This window comes from Lissotriton helveticus, chromosome 2_1 (assembly GCF_964261635.1).
Source record: "Lissotriton helveticus chromosome 2_1, aLisHel1.1, whole genome shotgun sequence".
NCBI lineage: Eukaryota > Metazoa > Chordata > Amphibia > Caudata > Salamandridae > Lissotriton > Lissotriton helveticus.
This window is the reverse complement of record NC_136059.1, coordinates 205,374,362-205,389,607: the sequence shown is the minus strand read 5'-3', so window position 1 is coordinate 205,389,607 and position 15,246 is coordinate 205,374,362. Positions and strand designations below refer to the sequence as shown.

General features: G+C 46.6%; 1 protein-coding gene across 1 annotated transcript in view; it reads left to right on the top strand.

Moving 5' to 3' along the window:
- Positions 1 to 15,246, top strand: part of CELF4 (CUGBP Elav-like family member 4) — a 1,317,354-nt gene that overhangs the window by 1,021,882 nt on the left and 280,226 nt on the right. The window contains exon 4 of the mRNA XM_078674731.1: positions 2,256 to 2,384. Coding sequence (XP_078530857.1) covers positions 2,256 to 2,384 — 129 coding nt within the window. The remainder of the gene's footprint in view (positions 1 to 2,255; positions 2,385 to 15,246) is intronic.

The window sequence follows — 15,246 nt, the reverse complement described above, 5'->3', positions numbered from 1 at the left end:
TTAGCTCATGGCGTGTTTGCAGTGTTATGTAACATTTTTATTACGCAAACTAGGCTTGGTGAACATTTCCAATTATTGACTGTCGCATATCTTTCCACTTTGATTTAATCAGGGGATATAAAAAAAACATTTTTATTTGTGAGTGTCAGTGTTTCTATGAAAGTGGATGTGGCATTTGTCACAAGTGTACTGTTGAACAGGATGTGCACTGCGCTTCATATATTTTCCTTGTGACTTTCAAAGTGGATACATGATTCTGCCAGGGGATAAAGGACAGATATGTCAAATCAGTACACTGACACATAAAAAACATTGTTACAGTGGTGGCACAAAAGGTTTTTTATGACATTTTTCAGGCACTGGAAAGATTTTGGGTGAAAATGTGGAGTACGCGATATTAAAAGAACAGCAAAACGTACTATTACTGTTAACATTAGAAACAGAGAAACCTTCTCAGATTTTTGCAAGAAATTTTGAAAGGTCACAAGAAAAAGAGCATCACAACTTCATATACCTTTAGGTGTGCATCTATTAAAATGTATATTAATGATTATTTACATTCATGTGGATTTAAAAGGGATTTGAAGCCTTTATAGGTTGGCGGCAAGGTTAAAATATTTTCTTGTCCACTCCTTCGAGATTTCCAGTTTTGAGGGTTCGGGGCGACACATGGCGCGGAGACGATCTTGGAATAAACATTTATCTGTGTTGTGTTCTGGATCTGTTGATGGTCTACTAATGAAAACACATGTGGGCTTTAGAATCTTATTTATCATCAAATTCTGTGGGTTTTTTTCTTTATGGCTTTATTCAAAATGGATATTTAGGTGGTATTTTCCTGTGCTCAGGGCAATGACAACTAGTAATTGCTTGCCCCAGAAATACGAGCCAAAGGCAAAGGTGCACAGTGAGGGGAAAGGGCAATTAACAGCTGTTATCTCTCAAGAGCATATGGGCAACAAGGGTAGTTTATTGGTCCCCTAATCTCGCCATTTTGATTGGCTGAGGTAATCTCAGCATGCCATTCAGAGTGCTAATTAAACTTAAGTCTTCTTAGAATTCTGCATATGCTACTGCTTTGTAGCCAGGCCAGGAACGCCGCCATGTTGGATAGGGATAAGGCCCAAGCCTCCTTCGAGCTCCCATCCTTTTCTATCTCCTAGGCGGCTCAGCGCCTGCAGCCTCTCTTGCCGCGCCGCTGTACTGCTTTTCCCAGCAGCTCAGCGAGCGGCAGCGTGAAGAGCAAAACTCAATATTTCTGTGTTTAAAAAGAACAAACATTGGAGCAGATTTGACTGGGGGGAATTCAGGTCAGCCATCAAACCTAATTACTTCAGCGCGCGTGCCGCTAGAAAATGACAGCAGCGTTTGATATGCAGTCATTTCTTGAGGGGGGGCAGTTGTTGAGGGGGTGGGGACTTTCTTCCATTCTTTAGCTCTTAACTCTCCCACTGAGAAATCAGACGCAGTCTCTGAGGAACAGTGAATGGAGACTTTGAAGAGCTGCATGTAAATGAGGAAGATGGAGAATGGAGGGAGCAGGGACTCTATGCCTACAGCTCAGTGAGTTAATGCGCATGCTACAGGGAACTGTGTGCAGTCTGTTTCTTATGGGGTTCATTCTTGGTGGCTTTTCTTCTTTTCGTAGTTAACAAAGTAAGTACAATTGAGTGTGTTGTAAATACAATTTGTGCTGTTAGACTTCAGGATTTATAGTGCTACACAGTGGTTAAGGACAGATTTTCTATCTTTCTAGCCTCTCTGACTCAGCATTGGTCAACAAGCATTGGGAAAGCCAATTGGTCTGGCCATGTCAAGCTAGTGTGATGATTATTTTTTTAAGCACATGACACAAAAATATTAACAAGAAGTAAAGCAAAGCATGCCACTGCCTAAATGTAGTAACCATACTTTTGTTCCAGAAGAGCCTTAAAACTTGGCTTTTTAGATAGGTTGGTCTTGGTTCTGAGCTTCTGTGACTTTTTGGGAGATTTGTGGACTGATTAGCGCTGGGACACTCCTGTTGGTGTGGCCATGCGCTTGATAAATGTCTTTCATTCATTCATCCAACGTAGGTTTTAATGATAACCACATGCAATAAATGTGTATATGGAAACCAGGCATATTAAGAAAAGGAACTAGCTATTTATTGAAAAGATGGTAGAATCAGTAAAATATGTTTAAAGCATGCTCAGTTTTGTGATTTGATTCTAATGTCTCCAAAATATGGTAAGCATCTCTCAACTTTGTTCCAGAAGACAGAAAACTCTTTGTCGGTATGCTGAACAAACAACAGTCTGAGGACGACGTGCGTCGACTATTCGAAGCGTTCGGCAGCATCGAGGAGTGCACGATACTTCGAGGGCCCGATGGCAATAGCAAAGGTGGGATATGGATTCCTTTTGTCTCCTATTAGACACCTAGTGAGTCAGAAGTTTGATTGTCATATATTTGCAAAGATCATGTTCCGAGCTTTAAACGATCCAGCACCGGATCTCACTATCAAGTAGGCCTATTGAATTAGCACTAAGCCTCGGTGCAGCAGGTCTGGGATGTGACCCACATACATCCCATATTAGTGGTTGAAAACCACCGTTATCCAAAACTACAAAATGACCCAGCACCCGAGAAACGTGTATTCTATTGATATAGCTATCACAGTACAGCTTATTTAAAGGAATAAAGAAACACATCACAAACAGAATGACTTCCCAGATGAAAATATCAAATAGTCGTATGTCTTGATTGTAGTTACAGTAAATCTTTTATTGTAAATCACTTGTCCTCTCTTTAAAATCACCACACAATTGCTTTGCCAATGCATTTCATCCCTCTTGGAACTTCTTGAGGGCTAGAAGCAATTACAAAACACTATTTACAATATGTATACATTAAAAACATTCAATAAGTTACACGTATACAATTAGATACAATCCTTTGTTGGACTCACATCCTATAACTACTAGTCAGCCATTAGGCATGATTGTTATCTTATTACATAGGTAACACACTGGGAAGCCATTTAACAAACTACATGATATTGACATTGCAAATCAAATCAAATTTGCAATGTGCAACAACTAACACTGAAACACAAGCTCGGCCCCTTTTACTGGCTCCCACTGCCACAGGGTTATTTCACTCGGGATCCGCGCTCAGCCAACTGATAAAATACTGGACTTGTATTATTTGAACATTAACTTTATATAATGCTTACACTTCTTGGGGGTGCAATGCTTGCATTTCAGTACACAAACAGTGTGCATTGGGAATGTTGGTTAATGTCATACAAAAAGACAAGGATAGAACCAAAAGGGGTTCAAAAGAACTATCACATTATCTATTTTTGCATACTGGTGGTGTAGTTGCTGACGTATTTTGGCAACAGTCATGATGTAGAGGAGTTGTTCAAACAATAGCCTGTACGCTGTTCTACGGATAACATTTATTTCTAGGAGTGGGCTCGACGAGCTTGAATGGTTTAAGACTTATCCACACTGTCGACAACTAATCACAAACTGAACCTTTCTCTGCTTCCAAGAAATGCTCACCGCTGAGATGGAGGTGCAGGAGAGGAAGGGGCAAGAGGACACGGGCCGCTACTGACTGGAGCGGGGTGAATGCTGTCAGCAACAACAAGCACTGAAACACAAGCGCGGCCCCGCGGCCGCAAAAGTTAATTGTGAGAGAGAGGGGGAGCAGGTGAGCCCAAAAGTGGTGCGCACGTGTGCGCTCGGGAGAGCAGTCTGCTCATTTTGGAAGCACATACTCATGCTTGTGGCGTGCCCCTGCGCGCTTCCGCAAGGTGGATGCCGCCACAAGCATGAGTGTGTTCGACCAAAAAGAGCAGAGCGACGGCTAAAGGTCTCCTATGCAGAGCATGTGCACTGCGTAGGCGAGACCTAAAAAGGGGCATGCAATGGCTCCACCCATTGGTCATACCCTTCCATTGAACTGCAATGGCAGAGTGCGGTGCAGTGGCCGGTCATGATCGCCGCTGGATGAGTCTACGATATGTAAGGTCTTTTAAATATTGCAACAAACAACATCAATTTTACAACATAAGATATCTGCTGTCCCTACTCTCTCCTTCTTAGTCAGAAAAGTAAGCATTTTCATTGCATGTGTTTTCCTTGGTATTTAAACAGGAAGCACTCAGCCAGGATAGGTACTGAAAAAAATCAAGCTTGTGTACTCAACTGAGAAATGCACAATTACCTTTGATGGACACACAAATGTAGGCACAGGGAGATTGAGTGATTTCCCCTGAACCACACGATGTTAAGTCAAGGGACCTGAAGGTAGGATTCGGACTAGGCCCCAAGGTTCCAAAATCAGCAGCTCTAGCCGCTAGGACACATCTCCTCCCTGTGTGCTGGGATATGCCTAAGCACGCTTGGAGTTTTAGTTCATGACTGGTTATGACTATGTTTGCTATGAGCCTTAGAGTGTTCAGCTGCTATGCTAGCATTCCTATCCTACATGGGCATAAACTATGCGAGTTATAAAATACTGGTGTAAGTGAATACTAGTCGCAGACATTGCTGACACGCTTACTTTGCTACTACTGCTTGGGCACCATTTAAAATATGTAAGTATAGAGTTAGGAACCTAGTGTAATTGTATTATATTTTTTAACTAGCTAAGCATGTCATCCAAAAACGTGTTTCCTTTACTAAGCATGCCCTTTGGAAACTGCATATTTGTGTACTGTGCCCCCTCTTCTGCACTACTTCTGGATGACCCATGCACGTGCAAGTTCAGTGAGCAGATCAATCTGGGAGATGCACAGTAACATATTGGTAAAGATCTGTATGCACAGGGTTATGCTGAGTGGGAATTTATATGTTTTGTATTCCACTGACACTCCCCTCATCTAACAGATGAGCCTTAACCAATGTGAAACGCTCACGTCTGTAGTGTATTCAAGAATTACACTACATATACATCGATGTCGCCTTTGTATAGAACAGTAAGAATGCGCTGTATTATGCCTATGCGTATATAATGACCTTTTCTAGGCATAAGTAACGTCCAGAGTTACCAACGTTCGAGCTGGGGAATGAGGTTTGAGTCTCGGCGTCGGGTCAACACACCCTATGATTCTGGGCAAATCACATAATTTCCACTTGCATAAAAAAGTAAATGTGTCCTAGTCTGATGTAACTGGTGCTGATGTAAAGTGCTCCAGTACCTTCGGGTCGAGTTTGCGCTATATAAAACTGCAAAAAAGAAAAATATAAGTGAGGTGTCTTCATGGTCAAAGCTTTGAGAACTGGTCCAAAATAAACTCTGAAAACCTCAAGTAATGTTTCTTTAAAGAGCAGATCCACAAGAAGGCCTTCTTGTGAAATGAATTCCTTTAAAAAAAACATCCACCCCTCAAAGAGCAGTTCCAGAAAAATGCACAGCAATTAAAGATGTATTAGCTGTGGTTAAATTTAACATCCAAACTTTAAGATGCCTGGTGTCCAAACATTGCTCTAAAAGGTGTTCTATTTCAGAGAAAAAAACAGTCTCCGATGAAAATAGCTCAATAACAAAACATCTTGTACGGAAGGAGAAGGGCCTGTAAAAATAGCCCAGAGAGGGTTGTAAAGTGTGCTTCAGAGGACAGCTGGAGAGAGTGCTGCCTGGCTCTGTCTCAAAGACTCCTCTCCCTGAAGACCCAGGGCCAGGCAGCCATCCTGGCGGTACTGTTCCATAAGGTCAGGGCACAAGTCGTAAAAAAAGAAGTGGGGGAACGCAGTCACCGGAAGGGACATCACGACAGGAAGTGACGTCACGAAAGGTGCCGAGCTCCTCGTCCCAGAGAGGCCAAAGAGTGAAGTCCAGCTGTTTGGCGGGGGAACGCCGTCCCCCCGGTAAAATAAGTGGAGGGACGCCGTCCTCCCGCGCGGTACCCCGACTCCAGCCCTGCATAAGGTGAACAGAAAACCATACGCACATTTGGGCTTTAACCAGCCTATCTTCATACTGAATCTTAACAAAGCATCCTTTCCTGCAGGGACAAAAAGCTGAAAAGGTTTTGAGGAATTTCAGAAAATGGCGCTCTGCCTAGAGTATACGTTGGATTGTGTGTGGAGATAAGTTCTGATGGGTGGCGCGTATAGGGCGAACGGATTAACCCAAAAACCGTTCCAAGACAATCAAAGATTACCCAAACTGTAACACAGCAATGCTCTCGCAGCCACAAAAACAGTGTGAAAATAGAAAAAGACAAACAGTAGCAATATAGATAAAAGAAAGCAGCAGATCTCTATGTTCAAGTTCTTTTTCAAGTGATGTTTTAATTGGATCCAAGCTCAGCCGACACGTGTTTCATCGCGTTAAAGTGGAGTCAACACGACTCTTCAGGGCTAGTGGATAACTTCAGGCATCCACGGTTAGATGCGGGATTTCAGCGAGGTAGATGGCGTGTCCTGATGAGATATTGGCGAGTCTGCCAATATGTTTAATCGATCAAGACCCTGGTTCCGGGTTGACACGTATGTCTTACACCAGTAAGGTTCCAAGGTCCGTCCTTGGAACACGGCGACCGGGAACCAACGGAGGAGGGACACCGGCTGTAAGTCTAAAGCTACCCGCGAAGAGTCATATACTAAGGATCCACCTTGTAATTCCAGCAGTCGGGTCCCCTCCCGGTACGGCTATTCACGCACTCGTGCATGGTCTCCTTTGAAATCAGACGTGCAACAATTTTTGTGTTTACTTCTTACCTTACTGGTGTAAGACATACGTGTCAACCCGGAACCAGGGTCTTGATCGATTAAACATATTGGCAGACTCGCCAATATCTCATCAGGACACGCCATCTACCTCGCTGAAATCCCGCATCTAACCGTGGATGCCTGAAGTTATCCACTAGCCCTGAAGAGTCGTGTTGACTCCACTTTAACGCGATGAAACACGTGTCGGCTGAGCTTGGATCCAATTAAAACATCACTTGAAAAAGAACTTGAACATAGAGATCTGCTGCTTTCTTTTATCTATATTGCTACTGTTTGTCTTTTTCTATTTTCACACTGTTTTTGTGGCTGCGAGAGCATTGCTGTGTTATCCTTTCCTGCAGGTACCTTTAATCGTGAGGAGCCTATCACTAATGAAGAACATTGATTAGATTGTGTGTGACCACCTCCTTCCAGGTCATTATGGACACTGTTTCCAGGCCTGAACTTTCACATGATCACCTAATGAATTCTGGGTGTTGTAGTTTCACTGACGCCCAGTGGAGTGGGGAATTGAAGGGAGGAAAATGTGTTTTCCAATCAATCTTTAAAACTTACACAGGTATTGCTCATGAAATCTCCACATTAAACGTATTTTTATTTATTTAACATTTCTTTATAGCACTACTGTACCCGGCCGTTGGCTATTAATACAAAACACAATAAAACCATTAAAGTCCTGGTTCAAAGCTTTGAAACCACCTGAGCCACTTCTGCGGGACCTACAAAGTCTTTGCCCATTCATTACAGAATTGAAGAAGCATTTTTAGGTCAAGTCTACCAGACAGGGCAGCTGTCTGGTTGCTAAGGACCTATTGTCAGCTTATCAAGAACTTACAGTGAGCTTAAAGCTCATCCATAGCTTTCCATTGGTTGGTTTTATTGTCACTCTCATTTGCTTCCTTATTTAATGGCCTGACTAGTCAATCTCGTGTTTGTTCCTCCCCTGGAGCATATCCTCTTTACTTGTATCCTTCCACTGCTCATTTTTAGGGAAGCGACTTTCTTCTTTTTGCTTAAGCACTCCATCAAAGCACATTTGTTTTCCAGCTGTCTGTCTCGTGCTTTTCTCCCTCTGCTCTCTCACCTCTGTGCTTCTCTTTTGTTACTCTCCCACTCCGTGCTTCCCTGCCTGCCCTCAGTCCTTGCTCCCTTTTCCGTGTGTTTTTCCCTTCTCACCCTCCGAAGTCCTATTTTTATTTCTTTGTTTATAGGAGGCTCTGGCAGCAAATTGTTGGTGTTCATTTCATTTTCAAAATAAACACATTTTTGTGCTACGGCGCTTTGGTAAATAAAAAGAATTGGCACCCGATTCACATGCATATGTCATTGTGCATGCATATGACAACAAAGGGGCGCAGCTACCAGCAGCAGTGTCACTGCACCTTTCTTTCCTCTTTGTTCATGCTGTACGGTATTTGTTGATGCTATACAGCATATACAAAAGGCATTGGCAAAGCCAGTAGGTCTCAAAGGTGAGAGCTATTGGCTTTGCCAATGCTTGTTTCCAGGAGTTTCTTGCCTTTCGTCAACGCATCTGGGGACCTGACCCCAAATTGTCTCCTCCCTTCAAGAAGAACCAGGGGGCATATTACCGAGGTGTGCGTTGCAAAACGCACAACGCACATCTCAGTATCGCCGGCTATCGCCGGATTTCATCGCCTAATTAGCGCGCAATTATCAATGCGCAACAGGCAGGCGATTAGAAATCCGGCAATAGTCGGCGATATGGCACATTAGCGCATGAAACCAAACGTTGTTTTCATGCGCTAATGTGTGCATTGATAATATGGGGGGGTGGATTCAGCTTTATGATCCACACCCCCATGTTAACAATGCCTAATGCCTGGTCGGAGCAAGCGTTGGGAGACCTGCGATAAATGAGTTTATCGCAGGTTTTTGTCTCCCAACGCCTGCCTTGGTAATAGGGTGTTCCCACCTCCAACCACATTTTACATGTGGTTGGACGTGGGAACGCCCACTTTGCATGTCATTAGCGATGTTTATCGCCGGCATGCAAAGTGGGCTCTGCCCAGCTTTAAAGTGCCCATGGTAATAGGGCTCTAGCTGTATCGCCGCTTTCTCGGCACAATTCGCCGAAAAAAGCGGCGATACTAGCCCTTGGTAATATGCCCCCAGGTCCTTACAACAGTGATCAGGTTTCCACACACCCTCTGTCAAACCCCGAGGTACAGACCTGTACCCATCCTTACATATGATGCGTACCCTCGACCGGTGGCGTAACTAAGGCCCCTGCAGCCCCGAGGTGTTGGGGGGGCAAGCTCCGGGGCCACCCTCAGCGCAGTACCCTGACCTGAAAGCTCCTGGTTAAGACCAGTGGTGGCCACTCCATGTACCTTGCAAGGTGGGCCCCTCAAGTTTCGTAACGCCATTACCGTCGATCTGGACTGGAGTTCTGAGAGGTCCAGAGGGCAAACTGCAGGTACTATATAAAAAGCATAAATAAAGAAATAAATGATTGAAATGTGTAACTTATACATAAGCTTACCGCCAAGCAACAGGAAAGGGGTTCACGCCGCTAAATAGAACATTTTACGAAACCATGTCAACATGTCAGAATGCTCCATCCAACATAACTTGGAACTCAGCCTTTCATCCCTGGGCTCTCCTCGCCGAGGGGGACTACTAGCCCTTGAATCCCACTGCTGTCACACGTGCACTAGACAATGTTATGAATTCCAGAAGTGAGTAAAACCATACAAATCCTACCGCACACACCTACACACACCTACACAGGTGTTGCTCATGAAATCTCCCCTTTAAACATGTATTTTTATTTATTTAATTTTTCTTGATAGCACTACTGCACCTGTTGAATATTAATCCAAAACAACATAAAATAGGCAATATAAAAAAAACTAAAATAATTATAAAATATATAATAAATACATACATTCCAAATTTAATAGCTTTTAATCTAAACATTTTGTTCTAGTTGAAGAATAAAAATAAAATCATAGGTCGATCACAAATTGTGTTTTGTCAACGTGCAAAATATTGATACTCGTTGCCCCATCCAAACAAACAAGTACAGGAGACATGTCCAAAGCACACACAGGCCACCGGTCCAGGGAAAATACCAAGCAGGGAAATGGGGAGAAAGGGAGAGCGAACACTGACGTCTTCCACAGGACCCCGCCCTCCCTGAAGCGCCACGCATCGTTCCCCAGCCCCCTGTGCCTGTCACAGCGGATGTCGCGCGAGCAGTCTCCATTGAGATGCACAGAGACAACCTGCTGAGGCTCTCCATTAATATCCCCGTCCGCGAGGCACCGCTCGCGCCGCTTGTCACGGAGAGGTGTGAGGGTGCACCTGCCGCGTGTCATGTCACACCGCTGAAGGCATGGTGTGCACCAACCAGCCTGATGGGTAAACAACCCGGCGCGCGCACCCTTCAGAGGCCATTAGTCAATGTCGCACCTCTCTTCCTGAAGCCCTTATTACTTCCGGTGCCTCTGCCTTAATGTTCCGGGTGACGCCACAGGGTATCTGACAGTGTATAGCCGGTGCCCATGTGCTCCACCGTGCAATAAATCCCACGCTACATACTTTGATAGGAAAAAAAGACCGCTTTATTTTGACAGACCTGCGGTTCATAACTCATTAGTATATAAATACACCATAAGCACCACCACAATAATTCATCATAAGAACTACTAACACCCCCTTCCTTAAAATCTCCTCAAAGTGCAAACGTTCCCTCAAAGAATACACCAAAACATTATTCTTCTTCCATTCGCACCCCTTGCATTTCATTCCCAATCTCTCTCACGCCACCAGCAAGCATCCCCCACTCAACTCCCCTTTCCAGCTCTACCAGGCTTATTCACCAAGTCAACCACCATCCAGTTATCAACTCTGAACATAACTGCCCTTTACCCCACACCACCAATGCAATGAGTAAGGGAACCAATGTAGAAACTAAATGGGGGGCACTACCAACCAGAATATAAGATCCTTAAGTATTGCCCGGCGGTGTCGCCTCTTGAACCCACAAAGAAGTTAAACTATTGAAGAGGCAGGCGCTGGAGACTGGAGGGCAGGAAACAAGGTTTTTATTCTCTCCGGAGGAGAACACAAAGAAACGGACAGAAGGTATCGTTCTGAGGTGCTCTAACTGCATCCCTGAGGCCTGGCCTCTTATACACACGTTTATCTGTTTATTGCATGTAACACATTTTCGTCGATACTTTGATGTACGGAAAGACATCCTTAGAATCCCCCCCTTCCCAGCCCGTTCCCACGCAAGATTACAGTGGAAGTCCCCGCCCCGTTCACAACAGGTGATGATCATCGCGCAGCTGGATATTCCGCCGATCCACGGAGTGTGTGGGTTTCGATCGGATCTCGTGGGATGGGGGGGGGCTTTGATCATCTCGGGGGTCCTTTGAGGAGGGAAGCTTTCTATTGTACGGGGAGGGGCAAGGGATTGGTATCGGCAGAGCTGGGTGTCGGCCTGGGAACGGGGAAGACAAACGGGCACACGGGGAAATGGGGTTTGCATCAAAGGGCCGGGGATCATAAATGGGAAGAGGGGAGGTGTCGCGCTGGGAACAGGACGAGGGTCTGGGGCAGAGCAGCGCTGAAGAGGGGTTTTATGATTCGCGGCAGGTGCAGGCAGGGGGGGTTGTCAGTATGCGGGGGATGCCGGCGAAGTTAGGAGTGGGAGAGAGGCGCGCTGGCTCTCGGCGGGAGCAGGGAAGCCATGGTGTTCAAAATGGCGGCTGTTTTACGCGCACAAAAAGGTTAAGGAGAGCAAGAGGGCGCCGATAATGTTGACGGTTTCAGCCTACTTTCAACAGTCCTCCCTTTTCAACATATCTAGCCAACTTGCTTACTCAATGTCAATTTTCATCAAATTCCTAACTTCGGTATCATACAATGCTCTCATATGTTCGCTTCCAATGTCCACAGTTTTGGGAAAAATACAACTCGCACATAAAGAACACATAGGTGGCAAACATTGAATTCCTAAGCGTAGGCCACATATTACAACTACGGGAATCAGGATAATGGTGAGCAGTCTCCAGCCCCAGCTTTTGACGGTGTCCCAGAACCAACCACCAAGCGACCATTCTTCTTGCTCTTGGTGAACTTCCGAAGAGAGTCTGTGAAGATGTTCGATGGCTTTGTACACTGAGGGTGAGTTGTCCGGTATGTATGTACAACAGCTGGACCCAATAATGCGGCATGCTCCTCCACGGTCCGCCAGAACCACATCTAGAACGAGGCGGTTCTGCAGAGCCACCAAACGGACCGCTTGGAGCTCGGCAGTGTTGTTGGCAAAGATGCCCGCTGTGATGTTCATGGTTGTCTCGACTGCCTGAGTCAAATGTCGGATGGCACGGCTGTTTGCCATCGGGCCCCAGAGGGGGACGAGTCCTTTCATAGCATCGAGGAACTGCGCCCCTGTTGAGTCGGCTTGTTCAATGTCTTTGGCTCGTTTTTGCCGGTGGTGATTCGCTGGGGCTACATAAGTCGGAGGAAGGACGAAGGAGATGTAGCAAGTGCCCCCCCAGCCTTTGGGGAGCCAGGTGTAGGCCTTCGTGCCGCAGATGAAGTACATGTTTGGGGATGACACAAAGGAAGGTGGATCCGTGGAATCCAGAGTGCTGGTAAAGCGGCAAGCGCTGCGACCCACCAGCTGTGTCCCAAGTCCTTCTACACACATGTGGCCTGTGACGTTGATGACCGTCAGGGCCACAGTCAGAGTGGCAGCCGTTCGTTTCCGCAGATAGGAGAAGGTGGGTCTGGTTGGATTGTTGAACACCTGCATTTCGATTCGCTCTTTGGCCGGGATGTCCATTTGGATCGAGTCGCTGGGAGTCAGCGGGCAGAAGTGTGTCTTTGTCTTGTTTCGCCCGGCCCCATGAGAAGAATGTGCTGCAGTTCTGCTGGAGGTGGCATTGCCCGTATAGCTCTCTTGCAGGAGGATCAGCCAGGCAAGGCAGGAGCCGTGGACAGAGAAGGGTGAAGGGATGAATGGTATTGAATGTCCAGTGGCATGGGGTAGCAACCCACAGATCCAGCAGTTGGTGGTATTGGTGGCAAGATTGTGCTGGTGAAGTAGCTGCACGAAAGAGTTGTTCCAAAACTCCTTTCGCCTCTCTCTTAGTTGAGGAGAGAGCGAAATTAGATAATGTTCCTTCATGGTGGTAGGCTGAGCAGTGGTTAGGAATGTTTCGTGAGCAGGTGCGTGTTCTTCCATAATCCAGAGCGTAGTCATGAGGAGAAAACAGAGGAGGATTACGATGAAGAGTGCAATTGTCTTTGAGCTATGGAGTCTGTCTATTCTCGGGTTTCTGTAGTGGGTATTTCCTGCTGTCTCCGTCGGCTTCTTATTTGGCGCTTCCATCATCTTCTTATCTGGCGCTTCCATCATCTTCGTCTTCAAGGTGCTCGGTAGTGGGCAGGACCACAGACTTAGTTTTAGCTTCTCTCCAGGTAACCCTTGGTAGTTTGGGTCACCGTTCTGAGATCCTTTAACCTAGTCCGTGGCCTACTTAGCCGAAGCTCCCTCCTTTCGACGCAGGAAATACCCTTCTCGAGATGGCACAGTGGGGTCAGGATGTTTTGAAAGTTCAAGTGTCTCAGTATCAGGGTAGCAGTTCAACGATGGTCGGTCCTGGTTCAGGAGCTCTTCTTGGGTGTTGACGGTGTCTGTCGTGGCCAGGGCTGGAGAGACCTTTTTGCAGTGATGAGCGTGCAGCCAGTGTTTCTTCCCCTCCACTCGAAGTGCGGTCCGAGTGGTGATCAGCACTTGCCAGGGGCCCGTCCACCGGGGTTCCAAACTCTTTGATCGCTGAAAATTTCGGATCAGCACGAAGTCCCCCGGCTGGATGGCGTGACCCGGACCCCTGGAAGCATCGGGGATGGCCTGCTGCACCTGCTGATGAAGGACAGACAAAGTTTCAGTCAATTTGTACAGATAATCAGACATTAGGACATCCGGAACGTCATGAATGGAAGTTGGTTTCGGGGCAGACCAGACGCTCATGGGTCGACCGAAGACAACTTCATAAGGGGTTAAGTGATGTCGGGTGGGGGTAGAGCGCATCGATAGCAATGCCAATGGGAGGGCGTCTGGCCATTTCAGGCCCGTCGTAGCCACTATTTTGGCCAGTTTAAGCTTTAGTGTGGCATTGTGTCGTTCGACAAGCCCAGCAGATTGAGGGTGGAAGACTGCGTGGAATTTCTGTTTAATACCCAGCCCATTTAGGATGAGCTGGATAACGTTGGCTACAAAGTGGGGGCCATTATCACTCCATAAAACACGGCAGAGGCCATAACGGGGGAAAAACTCCTTTAACAGAACCTTTGCAGTGGCCATAGCGGTGTTGTCACGGGTTGGATATGCTTCCACCCACTTGCTAAATGCGCACACCACGACTAGTACATATTTCAGGCCTTGGCATCTGTCTAGCTGGATGTAGTCCATCTGCAGGACTTCAAATGGGTGGTTTGGGACCCCAAATCCCCCCCGGGGTACTACAGTTCCTTTCCCGGGGTTGTGTTGCAGGCATATTAAGCATTGTTGGACCAGGCGTTTGGCGGAATCTGGGATCTTGTCATTGTGCCAAACCCTGGAGACAAGTTCGATCATGGGGGCTGATCCTATGTGGGCAGGGGAGTGTGCCATGGTTAATATGGGAATCAAGTACGAATCAGGTAGCAACCATCTGTTCGTGTCTTTTGTCCGCCAGCAGCCTTCATCGTCTTTCAATCCCACCCGTGTCCATTCAGTCAATTCGTGTTGTGTGCTAGTCGTTTGTATGTCTCTAATTGTGTCCTTGGCGTCAGTCCAGTTTTCTGCTTGTGACCTGGTCACGTACATATGTGTTGTCGTTCTATTTTCAGCTGTCGTTCGGGCGGTGATGTCGGCTAGTGCATTTCCCTGTCCAATAATGTCTGTTACTTTCTTGTGTGCCTGGCATTTGATAACGGCAAGTTTGTTGGGGAGGAGGACAGCTTCGATTAAGGCGGAGACTAAATCCCCGTGCAAAATGGGTGTGCCGTGTGAGGTCAAGTATCCTCTCTCCCTCCAGAGGAGCCCAAAATGGTGAACCACCCCGAAGGCATACTGGCTGTCGGTGTAAATGTTCGCTGTGGCTCCTGTTGCCAGGATGCAGGCTCGCGTCAAAGCGATCAGTTCCGCTGCCTGGGCAGATCGCTGGGTGATGCGGGCTGTTTCTACTACAGTTCGAGCCGTGGTGACTGCATAGGCAGCGGAAGTGGTACCATCGGGGAGTTTGATGCAAGAACCGTCCACCCACAACTCCCCGTCGGGGTCAGGGAAAGCTGTGTCTCTGAGATCGACCCTACTCCTGGTCTGTTCGTCCGTAAGAGTCACGCAGTCATGTACGGGGTGCACATTGGGATCGTTCTCTGGCAAGGGTAACAGAGTTGCTGGGTTCAGTGTGGTGCATCTTTTCAGGGTGATATGGGGGGCAAGCAAGGTCAGTTCGTATCCAGTCAGTCGTGCACTCGTCAGATGTTG